General features: G+C 36.7%; 1 protein-coding gene across 1 annotated transcript in view; it reads left to right on the top strand.

Moving 5' to 3' along the window:
* Positions 1-19,213, top strand: part of IPO8 (importin 8) — a 47,579-nt gene that overhangs the window by 6,422 nt on the left and 21,944 nt on the right. Inside the window, exons 2-14 of the mRNA XM_071422392.1 lie at positions 1,790-1,871; positions 3,964-4,120; positions 5,760-5,918; positions 6,881-7,037; positions 8,333-8,422; positions 8,820-8,914; positions 9,478-9,562; positions 11,453-11,587; positions 12,435-12,534; positions 14,184-14,260; positions 15,518-15,634; positions 17,884-17,973; positions 18,631-18,796. Coding sequence (XP_071278493.1) covers positions 1,790-1,871; positions 3,964-4,120; positions 5,760-5,918; positions 6,881-7,037; positions 8,333-8,422; positions 8,820-8,914; positions 9,478-9,562; positions 11,453-11,587; positions 12,435-12,534; positions 14,184-14,260; positions 15,518-15,634; positions 17,884-17,973; positions 18,631-18,796 — 1,510 coding nt within the window. The remainder of the gene's footprint in view (positions 1-1,789; positions 1,872-3,963; positions 4,121-5,759; positions 5,919-6,880; positions 7,038-8,332; positions 8,423-8,819; positions 8,915-9,477; positions 9,563-11,452; positions 11,588-12,434; positions 12,535-14,183; positions 14,261-15,517; positions 15,635-17,883; positions 17,974-18,630; positions 18,797-19,213) is intronic.

Below are 19,213 nucleotides of genomic sequence, written 5' to 3'. Positions count from 1 at the left end.
CAGCCTAAGTGTGGTACTGGTAGGATTGCAGCTGGAAACCATCACCAACAAAACAACCCCCCAAAGCTGCATTTTTAATTGGTGTGTTTATAGTAGTAAAAGCTTTGTAGATTGGGTCTGAGAACAGTGTACAGGCACAGTTGAGAACAAAAAGCACGGTTAGAGTTCATGCATGGTTTTGGGTTTCTGTGCTGCTGTGATTTCTCGTGTTTTCCTTATCTCTGTGCAACTTGGGTGTTGAGTGCTGGAGGATGCTGCAGTCGACTGTGGCCGTTTCAAAACACACCGGTGTTGTCCAGTAGTGACTGAAGGGCAAGCTTTGTACTCCAGGCTACTGGATTAAAAGGTGATCTTTGTAATCTAGTATGCTTCAACAAGTTCAGCATGTCTGTAGATAAATAGAGTTCCTATGCTGGATGTTACAGCTTTTACTTTATTTGGAACATTTCTTAGGGATAATTAAAGTTTATAGAGAAGGAAATTGCAGGAGAGTATGCTTTTGATTTGCCACTACTGCTTTTATCTCGCATCTCAGATTACTCTATAAACATCAAATGAGTCTCTGAGTTAGAATTACACTATCATTATAGTGAATAAAATGAGGGCCAGAAAGTTAAGTGATTTGGTGAAATTATTGAATGATAGTGTCGCGATGCAGCTGGGACGCTTAGACATCATGAAAGCAGTGTAATTTCACCTTGTTATGGATATGGTAGATCAAAGAACTGGGGACATGAAGGGCAGAAAGTATCTTTTATTTCACAGCTTTTGAATGAGGCAGAGTTCTATAGGAGGATGTTCAATACTTGTCCTTTGAGCACAACTCTGGGAGCAACCACAGAACTGCCAGGTATAATCTAGTGGGAGGAAACACTATAAAAGGTGAAATACAGAAAGCTGCTGCCATCTAGCCCCAAGAAACCTCTCTCTTTGAACATAAAACACATGGATCCAAGGGATGAAAGATCTGACCTACCAGTACTGATCTGCCAAGGCTTAGTAGTAACTGCACCACGCTGAGTCAGCGATTCCTCGCTGGAGGAGCCCCGGTGGATGGCAGCAGGATAAAGCTATCAGATTGTCACATCTTTTAAATCTGGTGTGCTTTGCTCAGAAGTTCACTGAGCATTGTTTTCTCTTTGAAATTCTTCAGCTGCATGGCTGATGTAGCGTTTGAAAAGTTCCCATGAAGGCTGTGGGTTTTGAAGTGTTATCTGCCTACACTTGATTTTAATTGAAAATGTTTGTCCCGCTGTTTCCCCAGTTTTTATTGAGATGCACTATGCATCTAGTTTGCTAAAAGATAATTGCATATGGCAAATGCAGATGCTGTTTACACTTGAAAACAATTCTAAATGATTTTTTAAAATCTCTTTGCTATTGCTGTTCTGCCACACACTATTTTGCTAATAAATGGCATGTATTGGTGAAGCTTGTCAATGTCCGTTTGACCTATGGAGCTAAGTTGAGTAATTCAAAGGCAGATATCTAGTGCTTTTCGCTATGTATTCTTAGAATTATTTAAATATTCTTTATCACTAATCTGTAATTGAGGACCTCTTCACATTACTTATTCTGCCCATGTGCAATTACATGCTTTGCTTTTACGAGGAATTATTTGGATTTCTGCAGGTCTGGGTAAATTCAAGTCCCGAAACCTTTCATCCATCGTGAGGAGGATGCAAAAGCAGTGCAAAATCCTTAGTTTGTGCTCCTCATTCAGCATTTGCTAATACAGTCTACTTTAAACATACTTTAAACTTACTAATGTGTTGTTTGTGTGTTTCAGTCCTATAAGATCATCAACTTTGCTCCAAGTCTGCTGCAAATCATAGTGTCGGACCAAGTCGAATTTCCGGTGCGTCAGGCAGGTGAGGTGAAATCCCTTGTTCCATTTTCTTTCAGTCAGTCTGCTCCTTGAACAGACTCTTGAACTGTTGCAATGTAAGTCAGTTCAGGTTTGCTCTGGGGAGGAAATGAAAAGGATCTAACTTTGGTGTTTCTTTCCATCGTGAGGATCACATGAAACCATGGGTATAGGATTGAGTCCTACTTCAGCTTTCCCTGTGTGTATAGTGATCCCTACTGGATTGCTGTGATACTGATAGGAAAAAAGCATGATTTCTACTCAAAACTGAGAACCCTTAGGTATTATTTCTCCTGCTGGTACAGCAGTAATGATGCCAAGACAAGTGTGAATTTAAAAATAGAAAAGGTTATCACATTTGAGTGCATGTTTCTCTATTTGAATCTCTTTTCTCTGGAAAAGTGAAAATTTCTGTAAAAGGAAAATCATTCCTTAATTCACAGATCAAGGGTAGCCACATACATTTAGTCAGTATCTTGGTGGCTTAAATAAGTAGATGTGAAGGAAGGTCACATCACGGATAAGTTGCACAGTTACAGTCTGAGCATGTCTGGAAGGATTGCTCAGCTGTGTGTGTGAGTTCAGGTATAGTGGTGCAGTTAACTTTACTGTATGCATTTGTGGAAGATCAGATTCTAAATTCTCATAATCCATTTTAACTACTCCTCTGTAATATGTTTGTCAGATACAGAGACTGTTCAGGCCTTTCAGTAAATTAATTAATACTGTTTCATTCACAGCTTTGTTTTTATCCTGTGGAACAGCATTTCCCATAGAAGCACTGTTGAGGTTTTTTTTGTACAGATCCCATTAATCCCCTGAGTGCTTTGGAGCGTGCTGACATATTCTGTTTGTCATGCTGGCCTTTATTTTTTCAAAGATAATCCAACTTTGAATGGTGTTGTTAGTCCATTCTGTGGTAAAGTTTGAAGCTTAATCTAAACTCCATAAGGTCATTTTTATAAATTAATCTCTCATTTCAGTACCATTCAGGGAAAAGACCAACTATGTAGAATGTAATTTTTTTTTTTTTTTTTGCAGAAGAGGGGTGTAAAATGGAGAAGCACATTTAAGTCATATTTGCAAGCCAACAGATTTCCCTGGGAATTTTTTAAAAGCCAAAAATTTGTATAACAACAAGATCTATGGACAAAATAGATTAAAGTCTTGGGCTGGTCTTTCAGGACCTGTTTCTTGTCTGACTAGTCTGGCATGTCATAGACAAAGAGCTTTTTTTCCTCTTGCTCCTATAAAGTATTTTACAGACTACATGTTTTCATGCTTTGCAATTTCTTATCACCAAAAGAAATGACTGTACCCAAGGATATCTTATTTCTACTTTAAAACCCTAGCTAGTAATCAACCAAAACAGTGTCCAGGCATAAGAGTTTATTAAGAACATTCCTTTAATGCCTCATACCATATTTCTCATGTTTCCTGAAGAATGCCTTCAGGCATTTTAGTACTGATGCATTAATGCTGCTTTATTTTCTGTTGAAGATTAACTTTATTTTTCTTGGTTTTTTTCATGTGAGACAGAAGGGAACAATTCGAAGGTATTATGGGAAATCCTAATAGTGAAATAAAGCTTAGGGAATTCACAACAAACATTTCTGTCTGAATAGAAGGTAGGCCATGTGCCAGTTTCATACTGGGCATTTCCCCAAGCAGAGTGTCCCATCTGTGTGTGCAGTGATTTGTTTACACGAGCCTTCCAAAACTTCACTTACTGAGCTTGAGTCCTTGTTTTAGGAAGGAGTGAAAACACACATAAGTAGATTTTTGTTGGCTTGTTTAGAATGATGGGACATTATTTTCATATGGAAGACTGCTGTAGTAAAAATGTACCTTGAGAGATGCTCATGGAAGTATTATCCTGGTCTGTTCTAATCAAGTGCTTGAGCCTGACCTTGTGTGAAATCATAAGAAAAATGTTTTTCTGATTCAGCTGTGCTCAGTGCCCATAATTGTTAAGAATTCAGGTGGTGGTTTTCAGTTGCCTTTTCAACTCTTTGCTCTACTTTTAGCCATTCTACATGTTGAGCACTGGGCAATGTGTAGAATTAAACTGTTCTTTCCCCTCTGTCTGTCCTTAGCTGCCATTTACCTGAAGAACATGGTGACCCAGTACTGGCCAGACCGTGAGCCACCCCCTGGAGAAGCGGTTTTCCCGTTTAACATCCATGAGAACGATCGGCAGCAGATTCGGGATAACATTGTAGAGGGAATCATTCGTTCTCCTGACTTAGTGAGGTACCTCACATTGCACACAGATGGTTCTGTTGCTCAGGTTTTCAGACCTGCCAGTCCGATGTTGTATGTCACAGACATGTTTTATGAAAAATCCTTTCCTTAGGATTTTTTCTCCTGAGAAGCTGAGAGGCCTCAGGAACAAAATGTAAACAATGATTATCTGCTGCTGTGGAATGCAACAGCCGGATCTGTGATTGGTCTCATGTTGGTTGTTTCTAATTAATGGCCAATCACAGTCAGCTGGCTTGGACTCTCTGTCCCAGACACAAGCCTTTGTTATTTATTCCTTTCTTTTCTATTCTTAGCTAGCCTTCTGATGAAATCCTTTCTTCTATTCTTTTAGTATAGTTTTAATATAATATATATGATAAAATAATAAATCAAGCCTTCTGAAACATGGAGTCAACATTCTCATCTGTTCCCTCATCCTGGGACCTCTGCAAGCGCCACCACAGTTGTTAACATGAGAATCTCTATGTTTTGGAAGATGAGACAAGTACATTTTTGCCAAAGTAATAGTAATCTGTTTACACTTATTCATGGGTGTTTTTCAGAAAAGTAGTAACCTGGCAGCAAGCCCTGTGATGTGGTTTATCCTCTAAAGGTGTTCAAAGTATCTTGTAACACTTGCTGTAGTAACAGCCTGTCTGTTTGTTGATTCAAGGCAGATAGTATATACAGGGCTGTCTGCAATATGGAATTAACCATTCAGGGAAATACTGTCCAAGATTCCTTTTTTCTAGTAGCCCTTTTCTTAATTACTTTACCAATTTTTATATGTAACCCCAGTATTTAACTATTAGGCTTCTTGGTTTTACGGTACTAAAAGAATGAAGAATTGTGGTTCTGCTTTTGCTGGAAGAATGGTTAAGAATCACAGACATACTACAGTTATGATTTTTCACCCCTTTAATTAAAGTGAGGCTGATAGGATGGGAATTGATATTTTCTGCAGGCTTTGTTTTTTCATTACTTAGCAGAACTAAAAGTATTTCTCCACAGGTTCTAGTTCAGCACTGCTCAGCTTTTTTACCCACACCTCAGTTTAGTCAATCAACAGTTCTGCCTTGCCTCCCCATTGAGAGTGGCCTCTAAAGGTGTGTGGCAGGAGAGAAACAGAAGGATGTTCTTCAACTAATTGGCTCTGCCATATGCTTTGGAGGTTGAAAAAGTGCTGTTCTAGAAGGTCCCAGGAAAATTGTAATTTCTTGAGGAGCCAGTGGCTTGGATCATAACACAGGCCATTATTCTATTATGAAAACATACGAATTTGTGTTTTTGTGGTTGCTTTCAGCTTGATAAGCAAGTATAAACATTCTTTGTCAAAGCACAAAGCTAGCTGGTTCCATGAGCAAGTAATTCTTTTAAAATACTGCTTGATACATGTGAAGAGGGAGGGAGAAAAGTAGTTAAAATGTTCTGAAATTAATTTATTCTTTTAAGTTAAATCCAGTCAGATTTTTTTCTTGCTTTTCCTCTGCTACTTCCCAGAACTCTTTCAGTGCTCTCAAAATATGTTTGATGCTTATGACATAATACAGGTATTGTAGCCAATAAACCAAGATTTGGGATTTATCCTTTAATTTAAACACAATGCCATGACCGCATTCACTTACATATTTTTCCCTCCCTGCACTAGAGCCCAGCTGACAATGTGCCTCCGTGCTATCATTAAACATGACTTCCCTGGCCATTGGACAGCTGTGGTAGACAAGATAGGATACTACCTGCAGTCTCCAAACAGTGGCAGCTGGCTTGGGAGCCTCCTGTGCCTCTATCAGCTGGTGAAGACTTATGAGTAAGTTGATGTCCATCAGTAAATGAGGAATTGGTACTTTCAGTGGAAGTTGATTACTGAAAATGACATTCTTAAGAGCACTGGCAGTTCTACAAGGGATTTCAGACAGAAAATGGGAATTAATAATTATCATATGCTTCCTTTCCTGCAAATAAATGAAAAATATTCATCATCTTTGTATCATTAGTAAATTGAAAGCAGAGCTGCCAGCAATAGTCTGTATGAATTTACTGCAACTTTTTTCTTCAGACTTCATACTTTGATTTGGCTGTAAAAAAAATCCTTAGGATTATAACTTTCTTTGTTTGAAGATACCCCAAATTCTAAATGTATGAATGCAAATTATTTTCTGCTTTTATGTCATGAATACAGTGCTGTCATTGTCACATACTGCTATTGCATATTGTTACCTGTAGCATCTTCCTGGCAAGAAGTCTAAATCCACACAGCATAAATTAGGAGCAGTGTAGTGGGGCTTATCACTCATATTTTTTTAAAATTGCCTATTATTAGAAACATATGTATAAACCACACAAAAGGAATGTAAATGGAGAAAGAGAATGTTTTCCAAAGCAAGGAATTGTCTTTCCCTTTCAATGGCTGTTCACTTCCATTTGTTCAGCACCCAGCTTGGGTTTAGCATTGGGTGAACAGCAGAGAAAATCAAGTCCCTGCCCCTGTGAGGTGACAATTCAGTAGTAAAGAACAGTAGTTCTTCTTCTCAGTAACTGCCTTTGTGTAAGGCAATGTTTATTGCTTTCCATTTTTTTATTTATAGGTATTTTTAGTGAATTTGCACAAAGGGTTCAGATGGGGGTTAGAGGAGGGGAGAGTGATTGAGTGAGTGCTGGATATTCTTTTTTTGGTTTTTTTAGGGCACCAAAATTAAATTTTTGGTGGGGAATAGGCATTATAATCGCCAGTGTGTAGATCCTGGACCAACATTTTTGTTTCCATTGCAGGTACAAAAAGGCAGAGGAACGAGATCCCCTCATAGCAGCCATGCAAATATTTTTGCCTCGGATTCAGCAGCAGATGATCCAGCTTCTGCCTGATAACTCCCATTACTCTGTACTGCTTCAGAAACAAATCTTAAAAATCTTCTATGCTCTTGTTCAGGTTGGCATCTGTGTAGAGGAAAAAGAAACTTTTACTTTGCTAGGCACAGTGACCTCCTTCACTACTTTCAGAGGTGTGATTGAATAAGAATACCCTTTTGGATGGGAAAAGTCATGTACAATAAACAGCTGTTATAAAAATAGGATATTTATAGATTTTTCTACCTTGAAGCTGGTCACATCATTGCCCAGATTAAATTTTTAATGAATGGAGGGTGCTTCTGCACATTGTATCTGTAAGCTCACTAGAGAAGTGTTCCTATTTTTATAAAGTTGCACATAGCCTGATACAAACTAGGTATCTAGACCATATGGCTGGTCTCTGAAAGTGTCAGTAATGAATATTGTAGTGTAATTGTCAAATGTTGCAATTCAGTAGGAGGCATTTCTCATTACCTGCTGAAAATCTGGCAGATACTGTGTATTAAGGCACACGCACTTCAGAGAGATGAGTTTGGCTTTTACTGAGATGAGTTTTGTGAAGGAGTATTTACAATCAGAAACCAAACCAGGGCCTTCATAAGGAAGAGCCTGAAAATTCTTAGGGTGTGTTGAAAAGCTAAAATAGTTTGTTTCTAAATGGATGGAGAATTTAAAAAATACCAAGATCCTATTTTTCTTTTCAATACCTTGGCTGAATATTGTTACTTTTCTTTGGATTTTGTAGAGAGGTGAGGTTTATGGGATAGTAGCTTGGTAGTAGTAGTGAATCACAGAATGAGCAGGTTGGAAAAGACTTTGAAGATCATCAAGTCCAGTCCATGCCTTAACACCTCAACTAAACCATGGCACTGAGTGCCATGTCCAATCTTTTTTTAAATACATCCAGGAATGGTGACTCCACCACCTCCCTGGGCAGACCATTCCAGTACTTTATCACTCTTTCCATAGAAAACTTTTCCCTAATATCCAGCCTATATTCTCCTTGGCACAGCTTAAGGCTGTGTCCTCTGGTTCTGTCAGTAGTGAGTACATTTTGCTTGCTAAAATGCTATTAGTCTGCCAAAGCCCTGTAATACTGCTGTAATCCTAAAAAGTACCTGGGCTGTTGTGAAGAAGAAAAACAAACACAGTTGGCAAGTTCTTAGACTGAGGAAGTTTCCTCAATTTGTCTGCTCAGAAATTCCTTTTCAAATTGTACCAAGAGAGATGCAATTAGAGTAGTGTTGATATGTAACCTAATTGGTTTTAATTTTACTTAAAACCTCATCTTCCTTAGAATGTAACTGCTGCAGAAAGATCTGCCTTTTACAGAGAAAAATAGTATTTCATACCTTGTTTTTTCCCTTATTGCAGTATGCATTGCCCCTCCAGTTGGTGAATAACCAGACTATGACTCAGTGGATGGAAATCTTCCGGACCATCATTGATAGAAATGTACCACTGGTGAGTTCTAGCTTTGTGAAGACCTCTGAAACTTGTGTATTGGCATTTGAAGAACAGTCAGTGGAAAGATTTTCTAAGTGGGCTTTTCTTAAGATTCTTATCCTTGGATTTTTGAGCCAGAGTGATGTGGTATTCAAGTGTATCTGAGAATCTGCATTTTTTAAAATATGTATAATTTTAAAATTAAAGTACAGGCATTGTGCAGGTATTGCACATAGACATTATACTGCCTAATTAAGATAACTGAAAATTCCTGAGTCTCATATAACTGTTAACAGAACGAAAGCTTTAGTCCATGCTGTGTGTTTATATTAGTTTATTAGCAAGGAATATTTAAAACATAATTGCTTCTCAACAAGTGGCATAACTAATTTAAAATAAATATATTTGTTTGTAGGAGACTTTGCAAATTGATGAAGATGATAGACCAGAGCTGGTGTGGTGGAAATGCAAGAAGTGGGCATTGCATATTGTAGCTCGTCTCTTTGAAAGGTAACTGATTAAAAACTAAATTTGGGTTACAGGTCTATACCATTACTTGGCATGCAAGTAGAGAAGACAGTTTGAGAAATTTAACAGCTCCTGGTCACTCAAGAGGTTTTCCTGCTGCTGTCCTCTGCCTTGCACTGGCACAACTGCTGGTCTCAGCTCTTAGTGAAATGATTGGACTCCCTTAAGATGGCAAGAAACTTGTCCCACAGGAAAAGTAAATCTATCCAATTACATATTTATTTTAATACACTCAGCTACAAGTGTTTATATTCTCAAGCATAAAGGCAGGGAAGGATTTGAAAAGAAATTCATAAACTTGGAAGTTACAGAGGTTGTGACAAAAAGCCATGTTTACTTCAGTATAATACCTTATCTTGGGATAATTTAAGAATAGGGAAGTAAGGTGTTACATGGGAAAGGATGACTTAGAAGGAATCTGTGGTAAATTTTTCCTTTGTTGATGCAAGACCACTCAGGGTCCTGTATGGTTTAGGAAGTACTATATCTTCCTGACACCATAGACTTCTCACAGTGTAAATATCTGTGTTCTTTTCCTTTTAAAGATATGGAAGTCCTGGAAATGTAACTAAAGAATACTTTGAATTCTCAGACTTCTTTTTAAAAACCTATGCTGTGGGCATACAACAGGTAAGCACAGTTCATTTTTTATGAATTGCATTATTTTGACTGAAGAAATGTATTACTTTTTAACAGTGCTTGTGTTGAGGTTCATTTATTGAACAAAAATGATGAGAGTCTGGCAGGTTTTCCTTGTAGTGACTGAGAAGTTCTTTAGAACTCAGTGCCATACAGCTGAGGTGTAATAACACAATTTTTCAGCAACTCAAAAAACACTGCAGGAAAACTCTCAGAAAAGGTGAGTGCTGATAAAATGGTATTATTGTCGTGTATAAGCACTCTAGGTACAACTGAGAGGAACACTTTTGGTGCAGAGGCCTCATTTCACAAAAGGGTGTATTTTCAGGCCTGTCACACTTATCCAATGATACTGTTTTATTTCAGGAAGATAGAAGCAGATTAGAAGATGTGTGGAGAACAGCAATGAACATTATTTTATTCCTGGAAAGCATATTATGTGAAAATATAACCTAAATTCACCATTTACAAGGAAATTATTTTTTGTTAGGAATGCTAATTATTTGTGTTTAACATGGTGTGTGGAGACAGTTCAGTTCTGATAAAGTTGCTAAAGAAAATTACTCTTCTTCATCCAGTCTGACAACAGAATAGTTTATCCATCAGGAAGAACTAAGGAGGGGAATGGTTGTGGTAAGACTGTAAATTAAATGAAAAGGGAAATAACTAAATATCCTTTCTAGATGCCTTGCAGTGTGTAACTTCTGAGCAGAAAAATGGACTCCCATGGGCAGTTATAATTTGAAATACTTAAAGTTTGTCTGTTAAGGTATTAGGCTATGTTACAGAGGGAACAGTTTAGCTTTCAAGATAAATGTACTGGATGATCTGCACATTTCTTCAATTTCTGGCTCTTAAATAGTGATTTATCATTATTCCTTGCAGAGTTGGTAAGAATTCTGTTGTGAATATTACATGACTAAGCCTTTGTTACTTATTCATCAGTTGATAAGTGCTGACATTGTGCTGGAGTCTGTATAAGATCTAGACAGTTCTTGTCCTTGGAGCATTTCATATAAAAGACTTAACATCAAACTTAGCATTCCTAATGAAGGAGCTATATTCAAAATAAAATTTATTATAATGCTCTGAAGAATTACAAAGCAGAATTGTTCTGCTGAAAGCATATGACTCAAAATTTTGTTATGCATTGCCCTTGACTTTTATTGTTATTCATGTATATGCCACTTCTTTACACTTACTAATAATTCACCTGCCATTGGTGCAGATTAGTAGCTTTGTACTGTGTTTTTTTCTTAGTAGAGGAAAATTTTTTACCAAGGAAGCTTTGTGTGATAGAGTTGGTAATAGCATGTCAGGTGATACTATCTGATAGCTACAATAAGTAATTGAAGTTAAGAGGTTTGCAGCTCTTCTGATTCAGAGGCTTAGGTGAACCTATTTTTCTTTCCTGGTTTAGTATTTCTATTCTCTCCATTGTTTTTCCAAAGTAATTAATCTTCTTTAGGGACCTATCATTAACTATGAATGCAGACACCACTTAGCAGGTATAGAAGCCACCAGTTTGAAAATCTCACTGTGCCTTTTCCCTACCTATTCCCGGTTTTGCTGAGGCCTCTTTAAACTGTGAGCCTCTCACTGTTGAAGTATAGCTTTGGTTTATAATCACAAGTGATCACATGGTAGGGCTAGTAGTAAAGGTGGGCATCTGCATAAATGTTTGCAGGATTAGAACCTTGATCTTTAAATTATTTATGATTTTTGGATCAAAGGCATTATAATGATTTCTAGTGCTAGAACATCTGCTGTAAAACTACTTTATCTGTTCATGTATATTCACTGAGGAAGTGCACTGCATGTTTATGCATGAGGCAGAATTTTCAGTCTTCATTTAAAAATACCAATTTGTCACTTCTTTAGGTTCTCTTAAGAATCTTAGACCAGTACAGGCAAAAAGACTATGTTGCACCACGTGTTCTTCAGCAAACATTGAACTATCTGAACCAAGGGGTGATTCACTCTATCACATGGAAGCAAATGAAGCCACACATACAGGTCAGTGCTTAAAACCCAGTCATAAACAATGCATGTCATCAGAGAGGTTAAAAAACACCCCCAGCCCCCCAAGTTTTGTGTTTTTAAAGATTTCACTAATCATTCAGCAATTGATCTGGAAAATAAAATAACATTTCTACACAAATGTGGTTGTGTTTTGCAATATATGACTACCCTTTATTGCAGATAATGTTAACTCAAGGAAAGATTCCATTCCATAAGTTCTTTATTTGAGTTTTTACAGTCTGCTAGAAAGTCATAGTGTTCTGGCTGTTCTGGCTTTTATTAGTTACTGGTGTTCAGAATTGTCATAGATTTCTGATTGTAGTGCAAAGATAGTGCACAAAGAGAACATTCATCTAAGAGGAGATAAACCCTCTTTTAAAGGCATGTTTTATAAGTGAACTAAAGAACAAGTGAAAAGTAATCTTCCTGCTCTTTTATTTTTTCATATCATAAGATCCTCTTTGTAGTTAGTTAATTCCATGACTTTTATGGGAAAGGACTCTGAAATCTGTTCTCATGTTAAGTATTGCATTGGTGAGATCCTTCTGCAGAATGTAATATTCTGCTGTGTACAGACCATGTCCTGAAGTGTATTTTGTGCATGGTAATGTAATATTATAACGATAGATTGTATAACTACTGCTGCTGTCTGGGCCTGTTTCAAAAGGAAAGTACCTATAATAATGTGAATTTGTTTCTGGTAGACAAAATAAAAAAATGCTGCTTAAAGGAATGTAACTCTCCAGAAAAATAATCTAATAAATTAGTGCATGGTGGAGGGCAGCTGTACTGGAATTGGATTTTATGTGTACTTACTTGTATTTGGCTTTTTTAAAATTAGACTATAACAGAAGAGGTGATATTCTCTCTAATGTGCTACAAAGATGAGGATGAGGAGCTCTGGCAAGAGGATCCATATGAATATATCCGCATGAAATTTGGTAATTTGGCTTTATTTTTTGCTTTCATCATAACTGTACCCTGTAGTTCCAGTGATCAGCATGGCCATTGTAATGTCTCTCTTCACCTGAACAATGGGAAGAACAAAACTTTTTTCTTAAATCTCACCAATCTGTAGTTAAAACCATGTGGCAGATCAGGTGAGTTTGGGCTATGGGGCTGGTAGCTTTGATTTAAATGATTCTCTCAGAGTTTTTTTCTACTTCACTTGTGCTCAGAACAGCCCAGACAGACTGGCTTGCTCCCTTGTTAGTGCCTGTTTCAGAATCCTGGCTTGCAGATGTGCCAGCTGTCTGCAGGTTCCTGCAGCTCTCACTTTGACCAGAAGAGGCCTGACTTACTCTTTCCCTGCTGAAAATTGTCAGTGCCTTTAGTGTTCTTCTGCCACTTATTACTACTCAATTGTAAGATAATTAGATATATATATTCCTTCAAAAGACACAGTGCAAAATCTTGGGAATAACACATAGGGCCATATTATGAATAATTGCATTTATTAAAAGATTCATGTCATTGAAAAAGAGAAAGGTACTTTAAAAGTACAGCAATTTTAGCTGGAAAACTCTTGCAAGCCAGGCACCACAGAGATATATATGCAGCATTTGGGAAATTTTAATTAGTTGATTTGGGATTAGTGTATGTGAAAATGGAATTTAAATATTCATAGAATTATTTAAAAGCTTGGAGAGTTGTTATGCAACAAATTAATTACAGTATAGTGTTGATCACTAGGGTATACATACATCCTTGATATTTGGTGTGTGAATTCAGTTCTTTCTGTGAAAGTAGTGAATCTTATTTTTATGTGTAGCTGAGGCAGTTAAAAACAGATTCAGATTGTATCATGGAAGGTAAAAAAACACTCAAAGTACATTACACTCACATATCAAAGTACATTAAATGGAATTTTTTTGAGGCACTTTTTCATTTGGAACAAGGATTCCAGTGGTCTGGTAGTATTTCCTAATGATGTTTTATCTAAAAGTTTTTGGGAAGAGTTGGTGTGTAATTTGAGTCAGATTTTGAGATAGCATTTTAAGGTCTTTTAGTTTGGTTTAATTTGTGTGGGGATGTTTGGATTAGAACATGTTTGCATGTTTTTTTTTTCAAGGTATAAATTACACTTTCAATATGAACAGCAGAGGTTTAGTTGCAGTGAATGAAACTAAAAAACTTGACCTTTCAACAGACTTAAAGCTACTCCAGATCTAAGTAGATTTTATGTACAAAAAGTTTCCCATGATGTTTTAATAAAATCAAGTAAAAAATGTGTACATGTGGTATACAGATGGTACTGGAGTGTATTGTTTTTCTTCCTATAGGGGTTTTAATTAAAAAAAGAGACAGGATTTTTGGTCCCTTGTATATGGTCTCAAAAGTGCTAATGAATAAAGAGAATATTCTTAATTAAGGGAATGAAGAGGGGCAGTGGATTTGGAAGGCAAGAAGTAAGGTGTGTAACATAAGCTTGGGTCTGACTCTTTAACCAGGAGGTGAAGACAATCATGGCAATAATTTTGAGGTTATATATTCATCCAGATTTTGTGATACCCCAAAACCAAGGTGGTTTAGAAAAAAATTATTATTCAGAAAATAAATTTTTTTAATGCTCTTTTCTCCCCATTTTTAGATGTATTTGAGGACTATGCATCCACAACAACAGCAGCACAGAATCTCCTTTACACTGCTGCAAAGAAGAGAAAAGAGGTATGATGCCAACTTTAAATTATTTGAATTTTCCTTAATAAAGTTATTTCCCCATATATTTGAAGATGCTACAGGAAGCTAATCTTGAAAAATACACTTGCTGTTACATAGTTCAGTGTTTCCTGGCTGAATGCTATCAGTTTGGGGAGAGATAAAATATGGTGTGTATAAATACTAAGTAGATTCTTCTTGCATCTGCCAGATACAAAATGGGTTGGAATTGATATATTGGAATAGATTTTCCCAGGTTTACAAACAGCCTCTGTCACAGCCATTCTCAGCATCACAAACTGTAGCAGGAGGGAAAGTGGATCTGATCCTTATTAATTTCCACTGATGCTATTTAAAATCCTTCTTAGCAGCAATGAAGTTAGCAAGGACAAAACCCATTCCATATAGTTATTCTTTAAATGAGGACATAGCTTTTCTGTAGATCTTTCTGTATTTCCAGTTACCTGTACAAAAATACTCAGGCGAGCCCCCTGGAAACACAGTTGGCTAAAATGGCAAATGTTTTTCTTAGGTTCCATTTTAACATCCAGTAATCATGGAGCTCCATTTCCAGATGGATTTTCAGAGGAGAACACAGTCTTTACATTAGGTGGAATAGGTGGAATATGACCTTTCTACTTTTTTATTGTCAAAACAGTTCTTGTCCACTGATCTTCCTTCTCATTTTCATAATTTATATTTAGACCATCCCAGTGGCATGTTGGAAAAGGACATAATGAGTGTGGAAATCACATTCAGCCATTGGTTTTGCCAAGAAACTTTTCTAAGTCTAGTCAACTTTAGAAACTACTGCCAAAATCAGTAGGTCAAATTAAGTTTATGAGATTTTAGTCCAAGCTCTCCTTGAAAATATATGTATTTTCATAGATATATGCACACACACATATGTATTTATATTTATGTGTGAGACAAGCCAGAAAAGAAGAGAAAAAGTGGGCGAGGTTCTGTTTGAGCCTTTTGCCTTTTCATCACTTTTTTTAGTTGCTTCAAGACAGTGACAAAAATACCTTACTTGCTGTTAGTAATGAGAAATTTAATGGAGATTAATCTAATTTTGATCAGTTTGGCTGAAAAGTTGAGAATTCCAAAGTTCTACACTTTAGCTATTGAAAGATGCTGCATTTAGTACCTCACATTGCTCTGGCCAAGACAAAATTTCTTCTTGAAAATGTCATAGGAATTTTTTAAACAATGCTATTAAAATAACTTGACTAAAGGGGATTGTGTGTTTTCTGTCCTGCACAGGTATTACCAAAAATGATGGCATATTGCTACCAGATTCTGACAGAGCCAAACATTGATCCAAGGAAAAAAGATGGAGCTTTGCATGTTATAGGATCCCTAGCAGATATTTTACTGAAGGTAAGTGGGTAAAGAAATGAAAAAAGTTTGCAATTCTTGCTATCAGCTGTGATTTAAATAAAAATACTCTTACTTTATAAAGTATGACTAGCCCTTAGCCATATTTATAAAAATCTGTAGAGAGATTGCACTCTGATTGCAATCAGAATATGAGAGTCTATTTATTTAAAAATATTAACATTTTTTCCTGGTTTTTATATCACAATTTTTTACACACAGATTTTTCCTTCTCATGTTTTTCCAAAGCTCTAGTTGTTTGTTACACAACAGTCCCTTGGTCCCCTGCTGCTTTACTAGGAAAATGGAAGTGTTAAGAAAGCAAACATGCATTCCATCAGCAACATGGCCTATGATTCTTTATGAAATTCCCCAACAGCCTGCACTGTTATGGGCTTCTTCTGGTTCCAGGAAAAGGTTTACTTAACACATTACAGGGGTGTTCTGTCTAGCTTTCCAACTTTTTCACTCTTCAATAAGTGGCTTTAAGTCTTATTTCATCTGCCAGTTGGGAGTTTGAAAAAAGCTGAAAAGAACAAGGAGCCTTCCTCCATTTTTTATAGACAGCATCTTCAGAATTTTGGGTGTATTTCTGGAATCTGAATGCAAATTTAATACACACTGTTGCTCTCTAATTGAAATTGATTACAGTTTGCCTGGTGCTTTTGTAGATGGTGGAGTTCAAAATATGCCTTTGCTCCATGTCAAAAGTAATTGACAAAGCATTATCACTTTTAGCATGAGAATGGTGATCTTGTGCTGGAGGCTTCTTTTAAAAATTGATTTATTATATTTTATCTGAATTGTCTCACTGTGCAGGATTTGTCTTCATATTACGAGCAACATCTCACCAACACTTGACCATCTGTTTTTTTACCAATCTATTTTCTGATCTTAAATCCTGAAGCATCAGTAACTTTTGCAGAATTATTGTAGATTATTTTGGATTGTAAATGCCCTTCCTCATGCAGGAGTATAACAGTGAATGAGGACAACATTGTTTGTGTTGTGAGGAGACTTTCATATTAACATATTATCTCTGTCCTGTGGGGAAAAAATGGGATTTATTCCAGTATTCTGCTCCTATTTGAAATTTTCAATCCTGAAACATGAGGTTATATTGTACTTTATAAAAGAGTAATAACCCTGAACACCACAGACCCCTTTAAAATTTGAATTTCTCGTGTTTGGCATTTGACATATTGAAACATTCCATCAGCTGCTTCCATCTCAAATCCTGGATTTGTAAGTGCTTTCTGGCTCTTGAGCTGACTGAGATCCTGAGTCTAAGGAGCTCACAGACACAATGGGCCTGCCTGAGCCACCTGGCTCCCCACAGCAGCTCCAGTTCAAAGCCTACAAACTTCTGGCCAGTATGCACAAAAGAACAGTATTTTCTTTTCTCTCTGTTTTTCTCTCTGCTCAGTCCTTCATCCAGCTCTGTGAAGGCTGGGGAATGAGTGTGGAAAAAATGCTGTGTGCATTGGTGAAATCAAGATACATGTTGTATTCAGTGTCCCATTTCACCCTTCTCTGTCTTTGCCACTGAATCATTCCTTTGGATGGTAACAACATCCCTAGCATGTATCTTTTCTATTATTCTGGACTGTAAGGAAAGTCTAAAATCTCCATGCTTGTTCTAGCTTCCTGTGAGAATCTTGGGATTTGCTAAGTTTGAAATAATGAAGTATAACTCTCATCCAATGTCCTTCTCCAGCTAAGGAAATTTCTGTCACAAAGGAATTATCTTCATCCATTAATAAACACAAAAAAGGATGAGATTTGTTGCTGTAGTGTCCAAGATAGTAAGTTTTGATACTTAGAGTAGCAGTAGTTCATTTGAAACTCAGATCTGTTCCATACTAACCCCATATTTATCTTCAGGTTTATATTTTCTTCTTTGTAGGAAGAATGGAATAACTAGGTTATTGATCCTTGTTAGTTTTTAAGAAAAATCAGCTGGTATTAATTGCCTTAAATAACATGAGAATTCCAGTTTACATGTTGTAATGAATAATGCCAAGTAAAATATTGTATGTACAGTTCTTTCACTTACCTGGTTTTGAACTTGCTGTGCTTTTGAGTTGGTTCTATTCAAGGTAAGGGATCCACTTCTCTTTGTGGGAGGATACCTTTATTATATAGACAAATTACTGTGTTTCCCATGGTTGATATTTAAAAATGCATGATGGGCTAGAAAGAAGTATGTGAAATGAATGGTCTCCAAAATTAATTTTTCCTTACTCCAACAGAAGAGTGTCTTCAAGGATCAAATGGAGCTGATGTTGCAGAATCACGTGTTTCCCTTGTTCATGTCTAACCTGGGATACCTCAGAGCTCGAGTAAGTTCACCTGTTACATCAATTCCAGTGTTTGCCACGGTTCCTTCCTTTGCAGTTTGATTTCATTCTGAATGTTACTGAAAGAAATTAGGTAAATACATAGTAAAATTTGAAATTACATTCTTGTGCTGGCTTTTTTTCATAATTTTGTTTTAAAAATGATTTTTCAGTTAAAGGAATTGATGTAGGGTCTGTGTTGTATTAATGTTCACCTCTTCAATCAAACTTGAGAATTTGAGCAGCAATTGTGGCCATTTTTCATTAGCAGAGATGGCTGTGAAGAGCAGGCAGGATTTCCACAAATAGGTAACATCAATTTGATTGTTGCTTGAAGAAAATCCCCAAGTGCCGATATCAGTCACGGACGAACAGTTTTCATTGTTTTGTTATGATTTTGTTTCCCCCAGAAGGACCAAAGCAATGAATGCAAATTATGTGCACACTGAATTTATTAAAATTTGGGAAAGGATAATAAAGAACTGCTTGAGTGCAAAACCTGTGCTACATTTAATGAAAGAATACACCATAAGTGTATTCATAAATGGGAGGAAAAAAACAATGCATGCAAGCACAGAGATAGTTAGCATTGGTTTTGACTCAGTTAAAAATGCTTAAAATTGCCATAGTCCCTAAATTGCTTCTGTTTTTGCCTTGCAGTCCTGTTGGGTACTTCATTCATTCAGTGCTTTGAAATTTCACAATGAGATGAACTTGAGGAATGCAGTAGAGCTGACAAAGAAGAGCCTGATTGATGATAAGGAGATGCCTGTCAAAGTAGAAGCAGCCATAGCCCTTCAGACCTTAATATGCAACCAAGAGCAAGGTATGTGGCAGTGATTCATCAGCTGTATACACTGATCTATTGATTTTTTTGTCAAGACAAGGAGGTTGGTGCAGATTTATCTAAACATTTCTGTCATTTGAAGACATAGATTTCAGAATATTTTATCATGTTTAGGCAGATTCACTTGCTTATTTCATCCCAAAATTCTGACTTGAAGTTTTTATGATGCAAAAGAAGTTAGAATCAGCATGTTTTTATAAAGTAAATATCACCCATCTTTGGGGTTTTTTTTAGTGAACTTAAGCAGTGTGTATGTTTAAAAATGAGCACTGCTTTATGTATGAGAGCAAGTGTTCCCTCAAAAGTGGATTTTAGCTGTAGGTGGTATTTCAATATTACACAATTTATTTACTCTGTCTACTAGTTATGGACTGTAAAATTGCCTTGGTATGTTTT

Source organism: Agelaius tricolor, unplaced genomic scaffold, assembly GCF_023055355.1.
Source record: "Agelaius tricolor isolate 1412-34295 unplaced genomic scaffold, bAgeTri1.0.p SCAF_3, whole genome shotgun sequence".
Classification (NCBI taxonomy): domain Eukaryota; kingdom Metazoa; phylum Chordata; class Aves; order Passeriformes; family Icteridae; genus Agelaius; species Agelaius tricolor.
Note: the sequence above shows the minus strand (reverse complement) of the source record. Positions and strands in the feature narration are given on the sequence as shown.